We start from the raw sequence: 17,418 nt of genomic DNA, 5'->3' as shown, positions 1-17,418 counted from the left end.
AAAAGGCCGTGCTGGTATTCCAGGTCTCACTTGCAATCTAAATTTCTTAAGATCAAAGTCACAAAATGGCTCGTCCAGCTTGGACAGGTCCACTGCCACCCAGGTGCAGCTGTGTGCTCAGGAACTGACACCCCACCCCGCCCCCCACCCCCGGTATATGTGATGGACAAGAGCAAGCTCACAAAGTACCACCACAAAAGGTGAAGGTGACAGCTGAAGCCAGACTGTTCTGCAAGGCCAGAGCCGCGGTTTATTTGTCCCCAATTCCTGCACCTCATTCTTTCCATATTCAGACAGGCTTGCGTAGACCTTAACTACCAGGGATAACAATTTCAGGAATTACAAGTGCAGACTGACAGAACTTTTGGGTGGAATAATTCAATGACTAGAACACTTTAATGCATATTGCATGAGTGAATCAACGAATCATTTTAATGCAAGACTCTCTTTTCCTTTCTTATCCCTTTCTCTTCCACGCTGGCTGTCCAAAGAGGGAGGAAGTTAAGGATTACAGGAAGGTCAGCCATGGGAGTAAAAAGTTTGATTGTACAAACTCCAGATGGAAGCTCTTGGGTTGGCAGGATCAGTGATGTGACTAACACTGTATCCTTGTAGAAAATCTATTTCATGAACTGTCAGTTTTTTCTTTATCCTTTAAAAAATGTCAAATTGAAGATGTTTAATAGACATTGAAGTACCGCAAACTGAAACCTGAATTATCAGTACTTTAAAGCAGCATTATTTTCACAGAACATGTTCAGCATCTTTCTGTACCATGTTGCCATCAGGTGACTAGCACAATCTATTAAAATAATCCTAAAGAGCTCCTTGATACACTAGGCAATTTTACAAGTACAGGAAATTATTCAACAAAGAGAGTGTTACAAGCATACCAAAATACTTCTTAAAGATTAGGATACAGAATGAAGACAAGCTTTCCTTATTAAAGTTTTTATTAAAATGGAGCTATTTTTACATATTTAAAATACTTTATATCCAAATTATGCAATATTTATGAAAAGAATTGTATGCAAACACTTGCATAAAAATATGTAAAATCACAGCTAAGCAATATAAAGCAATATATAGCATGTTCCAAAATGTATTTCAGGATTAGAATACCTGAGTTTTCAATAAGCTGGTTTCCTGCATTTCACTGATTTTTAACAGTTAAATTTAATAATGTATCTGATCTCATATAAAGCACTTCTTTGGTTGGGAGAAACTGCATGGAAAAGGCAGAGATCAAGCAGAGATATTACTCAAGGCCTATCTTCAGAATCTTCTTCCACATGAAGATCCACTGTTTGAGATGCCAGGAAGGACTCCCATGTAGCAAGGCACTTAAAAAAAAAAACAGATACATATGAATACAGCAGATAGATTTCTATAAAACTGGTAGCCAACAAGAATTTTTTTTAAAAAGCAGAATACATACACATTGTCACAAGCTCCTTTGGTGGGACTATGGTAAGAGCAAAATATGGTTTCCTAGGCAGTTCAGTGATATGCAAAACGTTAGTCAACATGCTGAGTGAGCTATAAAGGTCACTTTTACATAATGACAAGCGCACAGTGTGAGCATCGTAACTGTATGTGTTAGCATGGAAGATGCTAACATTAATTATGCTCTTCTTTAATCTCTCCCTTTAGTTACAGGCAAAGATCTCTTCCAAATACAAAGCTCACTGTCACGCACAGTTCCCTTGTAATCTCTATAGATTCCTATCATATGCCCAATTTTCTTTCCAAGTTAAATGAAACCTGTTTTTTTCTAAATACAGAGAGAATTCATTTTTCCCCTGAGTAATGGGAAAGAAATGGGACCAGAAAGGTAGTGGTGGGGTGGGAGGGAAAACTGTCATCCTTACAAGTGGCATTTTTCTCCTCATGGAAAAATGTATTTGTAATCGTATAAACTAATTTTTTTATTTGAAGCTCCAAGCCTGTAGGCAGTAAAATGGAAAAAAAAAACAAAACCCAAAAACAACAAACCAACTTTGGTTCAGTTTGGCTTAAATGAGTGTTGGCAGCTTGGCAAACCATGGTAAATCATAAGATTAGTGTTCAGAGTCATGGCAAGGCTATCATGAGGTAACCTGTAGTGTGCTGATACTTGTTACCCAAAGTACCAGGTTTCTACTATTTCAAGTCTGTCAATAGAAGAGGGCAGGCAAATTCATGCAATAATTTTATTGTTTTGATGCTACTGAAAAAAAACCCTTGAAATGGAAATATTTGAATAAAATTTTGACTTATATGCTCACACCTATTGCTCTTGACAATGCAGCTTACTCACTAGTTACTGTACACAGTTTTTTTCATTAAGAATCTGAAATAGTCACAATAAACAAGTCTTCTGAAATTTCTCAGGAAATACCTTCTTTTATATTAAAACCTGGACAGCATACTCCATTTATCTGAACCTTTAAGTCAGTACCCTGAAAACAGCATCATTTCCTAAGTGAAAACTTTTGCCACAAGCTATTCAAGCCACAGTAATTTTCTATGCCCAGCTACAATGAAATGTCCAGCATCCATTTGTCATTGCTTAGAAGACATGGAAAATATGCTAGCATTCATGCTGCTTGAACTTACAGCCACCTAAGTCTGTTTTATTAGACACTTCTAGTGAATGACTTCAGAACTCTGCCATTAAATATGTACATTTAATTGTATTAAATTAAAGAGCCTAGGTCCTGGTATTATTGCATATCTATGTGCAAGCAGACGAGTAGGAGGATCTAATAGTCACAAATAATGTTGAAATATAAGCTCAAAGAGCAAAATGAAGAAGACACAGAGGGTGACCAGAGGTGGGGGAATCCATGATGACACAGGGACGCAGAACATGGGATACCATAAAATTACGCGTGGCAAAAGTAACAAGAAGCAGCAAACAAAAGTCAGCAGCGATTATGTCTCTGTAGACATAAAAAAGTAGATGATGTGGGTCTGCAAGATGAGAGAGGTTAAAACAGCTGACTGACCTAAGGCATCACAAAGAAAAAGGTATGTGGAAGCTTATTTCTGTATAAGTTTTTGGTCATTATCAGGCACATTAGAGACTGTTCCTGTTATTCATATATTGTCCCTATACTATGGAAATCATGGATCTACTCGCCCAGTCTTTCTTTTCTATCTTGCTGACAAAATCCCCAACTAGCTTCTGTTGCTTTTGCACACAACAACATTATGCTGCTGTTAGAGCACACCTAAGGTTTGAATTACTGTGTAAAGGGGAATAACGGGAAGATTAATGTTGAAATCTGCTTTCTTCATGGACTTTTTGGAGAACTGTTATTTTCAAATGCTAAGTACAAAATCAGGGAGAAACGGTGAAAAATAGCGCTAGCAGAAACAGTGATATGCAAGTGTTGCAAACTGATTTCTGAGAGGTCTCGTCTAAAAGGTCTTTTTGACTTTTCGTATAAAGCCTTTAAGCTTTGATCATTAATTCTCCCCTACTTCATGTGACACTGTGGCAGCTGAGTCTATCTGAGATGCTTGAGCTGGAAGGTGGCATCTTGGTTTTAAAATGTCAGTGAGGCAGCTGCTAGCAATGTGTCTTCACTTTGGCGCTCGGACTCAAGATTTCTGGTTGCTAGAGCCCAGCCTGGATTACCGTCCTAGAAAGCTGCAAGGCACATCTGTTTTCCTAGGCTTCTCCTAGGTGTGGGACAAGAAATGATGTTTCTTGAAGAGCCTTTTGTTTGCAATGACCTTTAGCTTCTGAACCACAGTTTAATTTATATTATGTAACTTCATGTTTGTCATTCTGTAATTTCAGTAAATACATATATCAGCACTGGCTGGAATGTAAAAATGGCTTTCTGTTATCTTTGCAACACTGAGCCAAACTGCACATGTCAAAATGCAGTCACAGTATGTTGCTTAACCAGATAGATACAATCTACTGAAGTCTTTCCAGACAAAGATGCAAAGCATTTTTTTCAGTTACACAAGTTATTCAGTTTTTAATATATCCTCATTTATGTAATCAAAACACATTTTCCAAAATGTAAGAGCAATGGTGGCTCATTTCACTGTCAGACATCACAGTGCCACTACAGCTGACAAGTTTTATAATTAATCATACCAAAACAAAACTAGGTCTCTGTGCCTTAGGCTTAAGCTTTTTATATTGTGCCGCATGAACTGCATAAATGACATTTTGTTAGTGATGTATACTTCAACATTATTACAGAATGATTTTACTTCATTCTCCTGGGAGGCTGAAAACGGAGATCTAAATAGAGGATCAGCCAGCTTTCACAAAGGAGACGAAAGGAAAAAAAGAGAAAAACCAAACCCAGGAAATTAAATGTGCATGCATAGGATTGAAATTCATAATCCAATTACTTGTAAAAGCCTGGTGGAAGACATAAAAAAGCCTAAATACATAAAATGAAATAGCAAGAGCTTAAATGAGGCTACTTTACCTAAAATATTCAGATTACTACTGCAGGTCACACACCTATTCTGCACCATCATTTTTAGAAAAAACAGCAAATTTTCATATAGTACAATTGTGTATCTAAAAAGGAGATATAAAAATAGAACGTGTAGTAGGGATGATAACAGTGTGTCACATGCCACGTGTGTTTCTGTTCCCTGTTTTCCATGGTGGATACTTTAAAAATATAATTTATGATTGCATTTCCTGGAGTAGAATCTGAAAATGATGTCTTGTGTACATCCAAGAGAGAGACAAAAGATACCTCCATAGTTTCTAGGTGCAAAGAAACAAAAATTAGAGTGCAAAGAAATAGTGATTCCAACTATACAAAATGCCTTCCTAAAAGTTTTTAAAGAAATGTTTATGGTTGAAGTGAATAAGCATTCAAAGATGGATCCTGGCTTTGAGGCGACATTCAGAGACAAACTGGCTAAGCCATGTGGGAGCTTTTGAAAACCACATGAAGTTTGTTAGCTAAATGCCCAGGCACTGCTAAGGTAGAATGCGATCAACATGCATGAGCAGCTGACATTTTGCTACACAACCAAATAACTAGTTAAATGCATCACTACAGAGGCCTCTAGGGCAAACAACAAATCTCATCTAGTTTTCTACAGCTTTTACTAGATAAAGAGGTACATAAGGGCTTTGGAGTTAGAGGGAAGTTGCTGTAATGGGGAAGAAGTATTGCTTTGCCCTGATGAATTGTTTGGATCAATTTATGCCTGTACAACATGTAGGTCAAAAAATAAACTAAATTATGCTTGAAATAGTTAAGAAAATCAAGAAATTATATTTTTGGAAAAGAGTAAGCTGTGTCAATACCAACAAGAATCTCACTATATCAAAGATAACTTTAGCTTTTTATCTGATTAAGCTGTAAAGGTTTAACAGGATTAGTATGACATCAGAAAAATAAAATTAGAGGCTACGCTTTAAAACAAAGACTCATCCATGCATAAGAAAAAACATGTTCTTTCAATGCCAAAACTAAATTAATATCATCCTACATTATGAAAAAAACCCAATTTTTCAGCATTTACTAGAGTACCTCATGAGCAGTGGAAAACCAAACTCTGGTATATTTGCTGGATTTACAACATCTTTGGATCAAGCTGCAAAATCTAGCCACTTATTCCAGTGTTTCTTCTGAATAGAATAGGTTAACAAAGTTCTTTGCTGAGAAAAATTAAAGTGTTTCTTTTACTCTGATGCTGTAAATATCCTAGCGACTATAGTAAACAGATGAGAAAAACAAAAGGAAAAATTTAGAAAATGTTTAATTGCTATTGCTCTTTGAAGCCAGAGTTCAACACGGCCTGGTTTGGCTTTGCTAATTTGTACCAGGAACACTTCAGACATGCTAGCTAAATAACAGTACCACCACCACCACTAACTTTGTATCTTGTTTTGGTTGGAGTAATGCTGCATCCTTAGGGCTCTGCAGACTATCTATACCTAACTCAATAAAAATACTCCTAGTGACAATCAGCTTTCTCAACTGTAAGCTCTACCCTGTGGACAATTTGTTATTTCAACTGTTTGGCAAATACCTCTTCTGGACTAAGGTGTGCTATTTCAGTGTCACACCTAAGGCATGCGGAAAAGGAATAAAATAAATTTGGTATTGTTTCAGAAAATCCTCCCTGTTTTAGCAGTGCACTTACAGTCATTATTGATATGGTATGTTATTGGCTTTAAGCCTTTGTGGAATAGAGACTTAAGCATGTATTAACTCTTTTCCAGAAGCAAAGAAAAGGAAGTAGAGAACTCTATGAACTCTTTGTAATTCTTGGCTACTAAATGCATTGTATTTAAAGGTATTATAACATAGCTTGTACATTATCACAGGAAAGCCTTCATTCTCATGGGCCTGCATAGCAGCACCCTGTAAATTTGCAACACTGGGCTTTAATTAGTGTTTTTGTTACCACAGTATTGAGAGACACAAAGAGACTAGCTATTCCACAGCTGCAGAAACAAAGGAACACTTCTTTTTCAAGTATATTAAATGTAGACAGTCAATAAACTGGAAGGCTACAGAAATACCCCTACTTGTTTTGAATTAGTAAATCTGGAGAAATATAATTACAGGTAACACTTTAAAGTGGCACTTCATGTAACATGAACATTAATTCAGCTTAAGGGAGACATACTGTTTTACACTAGCTAAGTGATGCTTGACAAGTTGACAGCAGAATCCTTAGGCAACTAAATTAAGGAAAAATCCAAACAAATGTAAGATCATACTCTTCCCCCTATTGTGACAAAGAGGAAATAAAATTTTAGAAATTCTAGTATACTTTGACACACTGCTGTGTTGTACTTGATCACACCAGCTTTAGTTTTATACAGTCTTGAAGGACTGGATTCTCTACTGCAGAAGCCACCAGAAAACATGAGATGTCTCTCTTCTTACTCTGTAGTTCTCAGAAATTTAAGGGATGCAGAGAATGGTCACTAACAGGAATGACTCCTGGTTAGGTTGTGCGCCTGGGAAATGAGCAAGACTGGGGAATGATGACGAGCACAGTGAAACGCTGCCATATAGAAAGGAATGGGACACTGCTCGTGGAGAGGCAAGAACAGGAGTTTAACTGGGCAGGGAGTAAAAAAAGCTGTGGAAAGGAGGAGAAGCAGGTAGTGACTAAGTTAGAAAGCAGGAGATGATTCCTCACAGGAGATGGACAGAAGAGCTGGGCAACTGAATCATATCTATGGCATCCATGGTGCCTGGGAGCATGCACAAAACATGCTTTGTGAAAAAAAAAAGGCAAGAAATAAGATGAGGGATGCTACAGCACTAAAAGGCTTAGTAAGCATCAAATGGTGCATCAAAAGTATGAATGAATAATTTAACTTTGGACATGTGAGAGAATGTTAATGATGCAAGTAATGACTGAACAAGTGAAAAACACTAACAGGCACTGTGTTTGTGCATGAGTTTAATGAGTGAGACTCAAACTATTATCTTTAAGATAGGATATTTTCTACTGAAAGCATAAAAATCATATTCTGATTCTTGGGATTCTGAGACTCCCTTCCTGAAGTTTCCCTTCCAAACAGATGTAGAAAGCAGATGCCAGGGCTTCTTTTTCTGCTGTTTTCAGGAGTGTATTACACACCTATAGTTTGTAATATAAGGGCCTCTGACAGTAATCACTTCTCCAATAATTAACCCTCAGCATTAACCACAGATCTCAAATAAACATGCGTATTTTAGATCAAAACTCCCAATCCAAAGATTAATTTTATCAAATTATTTTGAATGTCAGGATTAAGAGAATGATTTTCTGATAAAACAAAAAAAAATTGGTAAACCTTCACTTTGCAAACAAGGAGTTATACAGTTAACACAATGTTTTCTATTATTGCAGTGCTGCAGTAAGTTAAGGTGTTTTTTTCTAAAAACTAGATATACCGAGATACAACGGCAAAAACATTTTATGCAGATCTCAGTATTCAAGAAAAGCACCAACAAAGAATAATCTCAGTATAAACCAATTTGTCCAGTATTTCAGAAACTATTTAAGAAGAACCACTTGCAGTTACAGAGATAGCTGAACCATTTTCTGCAGTTTGTGACTTAATGATAGTAATTTCATAAACAGTACAAGCTTTAGCATTCTGAATTAGAATTCTAGTTCAGCAAAAAGCATTTCTAGGCAGGAAGGAGAACGAAAGAATTATTTTAGTGTTTTAATTTAGCTAATAATTCATTAACAAAATATTCCAATATATTTAGCATCATTTTAACATACGTACTGTTGATATAGAAGTCAGAGATCATCAATAACTGATGAAAATGTGAGAGGATGCCAAAAGCTTGCTGCCTGATTTCAGAAAATATTTTGATCTTAATATGTAACAACAGATTGTCAATGTCCATGCATCTCACAGACTGTATGTTAATTAATTAGACTTGATGATCAAGAGCTCTGTCTTTTCAATTATGTTTTAACAAAATGATTTGTAAAATCAGGACACTGTCATTGGCTAACGGGCAATCCATAAAAATCCAGAATACAGGACTGGAAGTTACAAATGTCAACATATATCTGTGAAAATTAGTAATTTATGATTAATAGATGGCTTAGTGTATTCCCATTTTTTCCCAAAATAAGAGGAAATTATTTTAAAAAATTCAAGACATCTGGGATATTTTCAAAATCTGCACTTCAGTCAACAATGTGTTCCCCATGACGAAACTTGACAGAATGCTTAACATATTTTGTTACATGTTTCAAGTTCTCTTTCTTAGTATATATTATTATAAAAGGGAATTCTTACCAAGAATATTAGTCGTGGCATTTGAGTTGAAAATAAAAATCTAATTTCAACCACTTTTCTTATTTCTGAAGTACCAATTATAAGAAGATTCAATTTATTAATTGTATACACTTGCTGCATTTGTATTTTTTTAAAAGTGCAATAAGCTTTTCACACTGACTTCTCAAAATTGTATTGTTCTTCTTTATCCTTGTAAAGTCTGATTATTTCATGAAAGACAATTCCTTAGAGAAATAATGAGGATTTCCTGAATGTGCTCTCTGAAATGGAATCACATTTAAACGCTTTCCTCATACAAGATCATTTACACAAGTTTGAGCTTTCCAGAGGGCTTCTTCGTGCAGTTACAGCAAAAGGTTTCCAAACTGTAACAGAGTAGCTGATGTTGAACTGAAAAATATGTTCCAAATTGTTGTGGTTAGTAAAACAAGAGTGCCCTCTGTCGATGATGAACTTGGGATCAACCACTTGGGCACAAGTAAAATACCTTTTGCTTGAAACATGTCAAATTAAGGGTAACTCCCTCCCTCTTCCTGCAAAAACTGATTCTGAAGTTAACACAGGTTTGAACTAAAAAGCAAAAATCCCTCTTTACAGACAACCCATGGAATTCTTCACTGAAATAATCAATGAAAAAATAACATTGCTATGAGAAAGTGTTTTACCTCTTCATAATAACGGAGATTATTCTCAGCCACGTTAGTGAATGTTGATCTCATATCACACTGCATGTTTTGCTTCCACCTGTCCCAGTCTGCTTTCAGAGCATTATTGGCACATTCAACTTTGTCTTCAAGTTTCCCAATCTCTTCTGAGAACTAAATATGAATTGTAAACATTAAAAAATATTAGTGAGCTGCAGAACCAAAGTTGGTATTTAACTCAGCACAGAAAATAATTTCCCAGGGCTAAATTTAAATTTTATTCTGAATGAATAACAGTACAATTTCTGAAATATTAATGAGAGAAATTCTAGACCAGAATTGAAGTGTTGCTGAAGACATTTTTATGGTCTGAGAAGTTACAGACTTCGGCACCTCTTCACTAGCACTTGACAGTAATGCATCTAAAAAGGAAAATATAGAGAGCTTTACTGAAGCAGAATCAACTACACAAATTAGATTTGGCCAGAAAAACTGAGACAACCCTGACAGAACCTTTGATGAACTCAGGAGAAACCAGAATGAGGAGAAGACAACAGAAATCAAAAGCACAAACTTCCTGATTTCTTGCCTGTCACCTTGCCATCTCTTCTTGTGGAACTAACTCCTGTGTGACCATACAAGAGAGAGAGAAATAGAGCAGCAGAGAAAAAAAATTAAACCAAAGGACTTCTGCAGAGAAGAAACTCTTTCACAGCAATCCAGGATCAAAAACCTTGAGGGCTACTCTACAGACATTATTTGCTTCTAATTACTGTAGATGCACAAAGTGACTTTTCAGCTAATGGGAATGAGTAAGTGGACAGAAGCCCTCTTCTAGTGCTCTCAATAATTTTATTACCTATTGTCATTTACTAATCAGCTGTGTCAGTTCTGGCTGGCACCCAGTCACAGAATGAGTTACATCTTCTGCAGCTACAGTGCAAATTCATCTGCTGGGACTGCACAGCGACTGTCTGCAGCAGGAGGGAGGCCAGGCACAAACACCACCAATAAGGAACATCCAGCAGGAAAAGCTAATCTCTTTGTATTGTTTTCATTACAACTCAGGTCCCATACACCTTTGCCTTCTTCCTTGTATTCTGCTGTCAGGCAAATTCATTTTTCCTTATACAACACCCCTGTAAGGTTGGATAGCTCCTTGTGCTCTCAGCAGAGCTACTGCTTTCATGGATATGAACTTCAGGATTCCTAGATTAACTTCCAGGATTTTCAAGGAATGCTTAGGCTATTGGCAGAATGCAGAAATGACAAAATTCAGAGCAGTATGTGGAAAAGCTTGGTGCACAGCCTCCAGCTTGAACCATGCAGGGAGGACAGTGTTCCAGTGCGACAGCCGGCAGTGCTGCCGCCATCAGACACGAACTAAGCAGCACTGCCCGGAATGGTGACAGAACCTGAGCCCAGTTCACAAACCACAGATCCCAGTTCAGTTTGGCATACTAGAATCCTTCAGCTCTTAAAGTAGCCAAAACCTCCTTAGCTAGTAAAACTGAAAATTTCATCTGAATTAATTTTCTCCACATTCCACAATACACAGATGAATAAACATTTTTACTTAGGCTTGATTTCTGCACTGATTTTCCTTCCCACACTTCTAGATTAATGAAATACTGGTTATTAATCAAGAACAAAATGCAAAATATTATTTATACTTTACTGAAAAGTCCAAGTTCCAATTATCTAGCCAGACCAGTAATCAATCCATGGACAAGGGTAATTTCAACTACCAACAGTGTATTCAATATGAAAAGGTTGATCGAAAGTTTAAATGTGGGGAAATTACCTTTAAAGGAATTAGAGGCAGTTGGATTCAGTATCTTGGGCATGTCCCAAGTTAATTGCCTTTCCTTCAAATACCAAAAATGAATGCACACAGAGTACTGAAAACAGTGAATATTTTTAGGTGATTCAGAGTAGGAAAGACAGTTGAATCCATTTTCTGCTTTTGCAAGAAAAAAGTCCCTATATGGGAATGAAGCTAGGCTACACATGTAAAGAACTTCCCTGACTTAGAGGTCATGGCTGCAGCAGCTTCCCCTTATCTCATTCTTCATATCATTAAGATATTTCACAGTTTGTTTTTGTCTTGCCTTTTCTAGGAATTTTCTCCATGGTGTAGTCACAATGTGATGTGGGCAGGCAGAGTCTGTTCTACATCCCTGCCTGGATATGTGGTTTAAACATTGTGAGAGACGAGAAACCAGGCCTGCGAGAAACTAAGAAAAACAGCCTGAGAAAGCAAAAGTTGAGGCCTCAAACACTCGCAAGACAAAACTATGAGTCACAAGGTGCATTCTGTGGAGGTCGAAGCTGATAAGGCTGCCCGAATAACACAAGATGGGGCTGGAGGAGGGAGCCCTGTGAAGACAGGATGGCTCTGCTCTGGTGCACCTGGCCAAAACTTCAAGGGCCATCTGTCCGGTGAATGACCTTTGCTTCATTATCCACAAAATGCATATTAAAGTTAACACCCCTCAATATGCTAACGAGGGCTAACATGATCATGCTAATTACATCATCCCATGAAACACCTTACCCCTCCCCGTACATGGGATACGTAGGTATGTGGGTCGACCTAGGGGACGGACCCAAGGAAAGTGGGTATAAATCAAGAAGGGGCGGGGGGGGGCCAGGGCCCGAGAGAGAGTGCAGTGAAGCGAAGAAGACGGATGCCAGCGAAAAAGACGGATGTCTCCTGTGCCTCCTGGAACCCTCGTCGGCGGGATCAGCGCAGAAACCCAGACCGGTGATCTGTATTTCCCCATTCCCTCTATCTCCCTCTTTTCCCTTTCCTATTAAGAAATGCAAGGCATATTATATTGCTTGCCACAACTTGCTATATACTTAGCCAACTATCGTGTGTTCAGTTAGTACAGTGTGAGTAGTTAATAAATGTTTAGACTTGGAGACTTGTTGTCTGCTCCATTGGGGATTTGCGAATCTGAGTCACTTGTCCCCCTCGTCTGAGCGGGACGTGACAAACATCACCCTCTAAAACCCAAAAGAAACTGTATGTTGTATCAAGGCAAGGGTTGGACTTAAGGTCTAAAGACAGCATTATGCCATACTTCATCCTCTCAAGTAGAGAGGTTTAAGATCTACTTTTTCACAACTCAAAAGAAACATAAATGTCACTCTCTTCCACTGCCATGACAGCAGAAATCAAAGAAGAATGGCTTGGTCTCAACAAAAACATCTACCAGTGTGTTCCTCATTTACAAGGTGTAAATTGTTACAATTTATCCTGCAAATTAAATATGATTCTGAATCCATTTTCTTACATTGATCTCACCGAGGCGGCTAGTGTGACATATTAAATCTCACATCAGTGATCCCCAGAGAAGGACAGCACAGTGCTGATCAGGCATCGGACCATGGGATAGGAAGGTGGGAGCCAGACACTGCTAGGGCAGAGCGCTACCAGATGTGAACAGTGTGGCCTGTAGCCGAAGAGACTTGGCCCAATAGTGAAATTACCTGGTAAGTGACACAGCATTTTACGCTATCTCCCTATGCAAAATAGCATGCATTTCTATCTGCTACATGAATCAATCCTACAGCTTGGTGATACTAACCCTTTTTAGCCTGGAGTTAAACATAAGATATATTCAGAACATGATAAGATTCAGCATTTAATTTCCTTACTACTCAGTTTCAAGCCCGAACACTAGAATCCTTAAGTTAGCGTTTAATGCTTCTCTGGTTCTGTCAGAGCACATCATACCAACCTTTTGTCAGAATTACTATCACCACTAGTGGCAGTACTAAAACTGTTAAAAACAGAGGGATGCACTAGCATTGCTGTGTATGCCTTCAGAATGGAGCGTGGGAGCAACGGAGCCACAAACGCCAACATCTTTACAACCAGAGCTCTGGAGGTAAGAAAGGTCTACATAAGCAGGAGGACACCAAAGTCCTCTCAAATATCTCTGTCAGAGCCTGCATCCAAAATCACAGTCTTCCATACCCTGAACAACTGCCTTCTTTGTGGACTACTAAATTTTGGAGTGGGAGACAAGGGTTTGGCTTTTTAGCAGCACCCCAAGCAGCTTTCTAAAAGCCCAATGGCAAAAGAACAGCTCAAGAAAACATTTTTTCCCAGCCAATGAGCTTGACATCTCCTAAGGTTTAATATGTGATTCCAGCCTATTTCAGCTGTGCTGACCTTGGGGATGTTTTGCATTCTCCTGCTGTATAACCTCCTGTTTGTTAAATCATTTAATGTTTGCTGTGACCAATGTTAAAGATCTCACAGCCTTTTATCAGCTCTAATGACAGTCTGAGATTCCTTATCTATGGTGGAAATGTACTTCAAATGAGATTAGAGTTCATGCCACTCATTGTCAGCAGAATTTCTGGCTACTAGATTGCACTGACAAGTTCAATCTGACATCTATGAGATCATTAGAAGCTACTTGAGTTCTGCTTAGGAATAGAAATGTGCAAATACAGCCAAACTCAGTGTTTGACACCAATTCCAATAACAGTACCTGTGTTATGACCACTTTCTATTCTGAAATCAGTCTGGTTAGAAATGTCAGCAAAATATCTCAACACATAATAAAAATCAAAACATAATAAAAAACTGATTAAGAAACCAGTTAAAGGTTACTTGAATGGCTAAAAATAGCAGCACACCATCCTCTGTGGCCAAACTATCATTAATAGAAAAAGCCTTCAACTTCTAATTAAGAAAAAGTCTTCAGGATACAGCTGCCACACAACCAGAGAACACAGGATTTTATGATCAGATCAGACTAACAGACATCTGTTTTACTGCTCTCGTGAGACTGCAAGGAGAATCAGGCTCTCAGAAATGGGATTTTTTGAAATGAGAAGAAATAGAAGGGTTGAAAAGAGAAAGCAAAGGTCTGAACACCTGGGTAATCACACTGTCGAAAGGCTTTTACCAAAACTGTGTTTACAGTTTTGGAAACACAGAAACAGTGAAAAAGGACCAGATTCTGCAAACTGATCTCAAAATTTTACTGGAAGCAAGTACAAACATCTCATTATGGAGTAAACCACTGTCAAATCAACATGGTATGATCAATACTATGCTAAAGGAAAAATACTCCTTTTTGTCTGTAACAGCTCAGGAAAAGACAGTGCATGCACCTTGTCTGAGGACTCCATTGGATTATAACAGAAATACATTCTGAAAAGACCACGTCCTGCCACGCAATGTTCACTTCCCTGCGGTGGACAGCAATAAGACTGCCTGCTAAACAAGCTGTATTAAATTGGAATTCATCACTGAATGCAACTGTTTTTTGCAGGCTGGCAACAAACCATACAAATGGGAAGAACTCATTAACAGGGACGCAACTTTAAAAAGTTAACTAGCTGCATACAACTAACTTACACTTCATTGCATAACACTCCTTTCTGCCAGAATAAATTCTTAGAATCATAGAATATCTCCAGTTGGAAGGGACCCATAAAGATCATTCATAATATATACTGTGCTTTTACACACAATGCCACTAACGCGTGCTGTGGGCACACAGGGCACCCACGGCACGGGGTGCTGGGGACATGGGCGGGCTACGGGAGGAGCCCGCAGCGGGTCTGCCAGTGCCCTCACCAGGCAGCATGGGAACCCAGGGACCTGCAGCCCTGCCATTGCCACCCCAGCTCCCAGCCGGGGGGCCTTCTCCAACTTACTGTCCTCCCTGCATTTTATAAGAGCGTCAAACTTTATACGTAAACTAGGGACAAAGGATAGGAGAAGCAGCAGAGGAAGTAAACAAAAACAAATTAGAGAACACAAAAGCAGAGAAGTGAGAGGACAGTATGAGTAAACAGTTTCTAGGAAACAAGAGTTCTTCAGGAAAAAACAAAACCAGAGGTATTTACTTACTGTCCCACTGCAGTATGCAGAGGCAAACTGTTAACAAAATATACCACAGCCATTGTAGATACCACCCAGTGGTATATGTTCTTATTTATTCAGCTCAGTGACAAGAAATCAAATAAAAATACGCGTTTCAAGTGCCAAAACCAATCTAAACAGCTCATCTTTACATGGGAGCTAATTAAGACAACCCTAATAGAAAGCATCTGAAATGTCAAGGACTCTTCCTTTGATGTACTAAAAAGTTATTATTTAGTCATTTTTATATGTTATTTACACTGTATAACACTTTGTGTTAACACCGTGCTAAAAGGCCATTATTTAGGATGGAGAGTTAAACAATCAAAAATTTTAAAAATGCCAATACCCATCCCAGAAGTTCCTTTTAATTGGCTCACTGAGCCTTGCTGATGGCTTCAGGGATGCCTGCCCCCATGGGCTACCAGTTACACTCTGGTTTCACTAGAATGAATGACAGTGTCATACTGGGAGTAAAAAACCATCCCTGGGCCAAACCAGATAAGAGAGAAACCTGAAAGAACAGAATCCAGAACTTAAAATAAAAACTTTAATGAAGAGCTTTGCTCATTCTAACTACCTTCTCTCCCTCTCCTACATCAGTGGAGCAGCAGCTACAAGAGCACTGCAGCAAGTCTTACTTTCTTTTAACTCCTGGGGTGGAAGTAAACAGAAATACTAAACATAAGCTGTGGTACAGTCTGTGTTGACAAAACACAGTGGTTGCCCATTCTTACCAGTGCTTTGCTCCAGCAGCCTGTCTACTGAACTTTTGCATCTTTCTCATGATTGCCTTTGCCTGGCATGCATAGCTACAAGCACCAGCCCTTTTCAGAGTAAGTATGAGAATTCTAGAGACACCATCCAGTCACAAAGCATGGCTTCAGAGGACACGCTTTCTTCATGGGATTGTTTTTTGCTGTTAGAATAAGGCCTGGAAGATTTCAGCTTTCTGTACATACTCACCAGATCCTTTTCTGTCTTTTTACTGGCTAAAGCATCAACTCTGGAGTCAAGCTCACCTTGAATTTGGTCTCTCCTTTTTAAAACACCCTTGACATAGAAGAGAAAAAAAAGAAGTAAACTGTACCAAATTTTAGCCATTTATTCAGAAAACCATCAAACAGCTTGACTATTTAATAAATTAAGCAAGATCATAGAATGATGCCATTTAATAATTTTGACACGATACATGTCCTTTCCTCAAAAAAAAATCTTAAAATCATGAAGAGTTATTTTTCAATACCTGTATTCTATCTTACATGTTCTTCAAGAATCTTAGTAAATCCAAGATCAGTGCTGCACGAATTTGCCATACACAGTGTCACTGCTAGTTGTATGAGAAAAACTGCAAGAGCAGTTTACTTCATATCAGCTCTTATTATATATTCATATTTTAAAACAGCAACATGAGTGCCAAATCCCATGAACAAAAGTATCTTATTTGAGTAAAAGCTACAATATAAAGTAGAACAAATTACTAAAATGGTATATCAGGCATTCTTGAAATTGTGACTTTAACCTTAAATATTATTTTTTAAGTGCTCAATGTAGGTCAGAAAAATCAGATAAAATTATGGTAAAAATGATAGATGTTCTAACATTGATATATGTGCTTATTTTCAGAATATGTAATTATTACCTCCTGTAAAACTGTCTTATCAGGTATTGGATTTTTAGCATAATGTCAAAAAATAATTAGGGGTAGGAATGTTACTTGTTAAACTACAAAACAGGAATGGTATTACAGATCAAATTTCCATTTCTGATGCTCATTTGCTCTGTGACCTTGATGAAGCCTTACAAATTTCTCTTTGCCTTAGTTTCCTCATCTGTAAAAGCACACTCATGTGTGCTTGTATCACAGAAACATTGCAAGGCTTTAGTCCTTTTAAAAAAAAATCAGAAGCAGGACATATATAATTACAAATCTCAAAACCTTCTTTTACATTACCTTGCCACAACTGGTTTTACTGCTTCTTCTGCATATACTAAAGAGATTTTCAGTATTCACCTCTAGCATAGGGCATGTCGAAACAGCACACGGCACAAGCAGCTCTACCTTCTCTAAGCTGTCTTATTTGACTGAGTTCTCAGAAATCTTGTCACTTTAACAAACACAATAGAAT

At 38.0% G+C, this 17,418-nt stretch overlaps 1 protein-coding gene across 1 annotated transcript in view; it reads right to left on the bottom strand.

Annotated features, from left to right (window-relative positions):
• Nucleotides 1-935: 935 nt before the first annotated feature.
• Nucleotides 936-17,418, bottom strand: part of SNX7 (sorting nexin 7) — a 31,113-nt gene continuing 14,630 nt past the window's right edge. Inside the window, exons 7-9 of the mRNA XM_074832567.1 lie at nucleotides 16,256-16,342; nucleotides 9,415-9,567; nucleotides 936-1,343 (exon numbers count right to left, since the gene is read on the bottom strand). Of these exons, the coding sequence (XP_074688668.1) occupies nucleotides 1,263-1,343; nucleotides 9,415-9,567; nucleotides 16,256-16,342 (321 nt within the window). The 3' untranslated portion in view covers nucleotides 936-1,262. The remainder of the gene's footprint in view (nucleotides 1,344-9,414; nucleotides 9,568-16,255; nucleotides 16,343-17,418) is intronic.

This window comes from Strix aluco, chromosome 8, assembly GCF_031877795.1.
Source record: "Strix aluco isolate bStrAlu1 chromosome 8, bStrAlu1.hap1, whole genome shotgun sequence".
NCBI classification, from domain to species: Eukaryota; Metazoa; Chordata; class Aves; order Strigiformes; family Strigidae; genus Strix; species Strix aluco.
The sequence above is the reverse complement of the archived record's forward strand: the minus strand, read 5'-3'. Positions and strand labels throughout refer to the sequence as shown.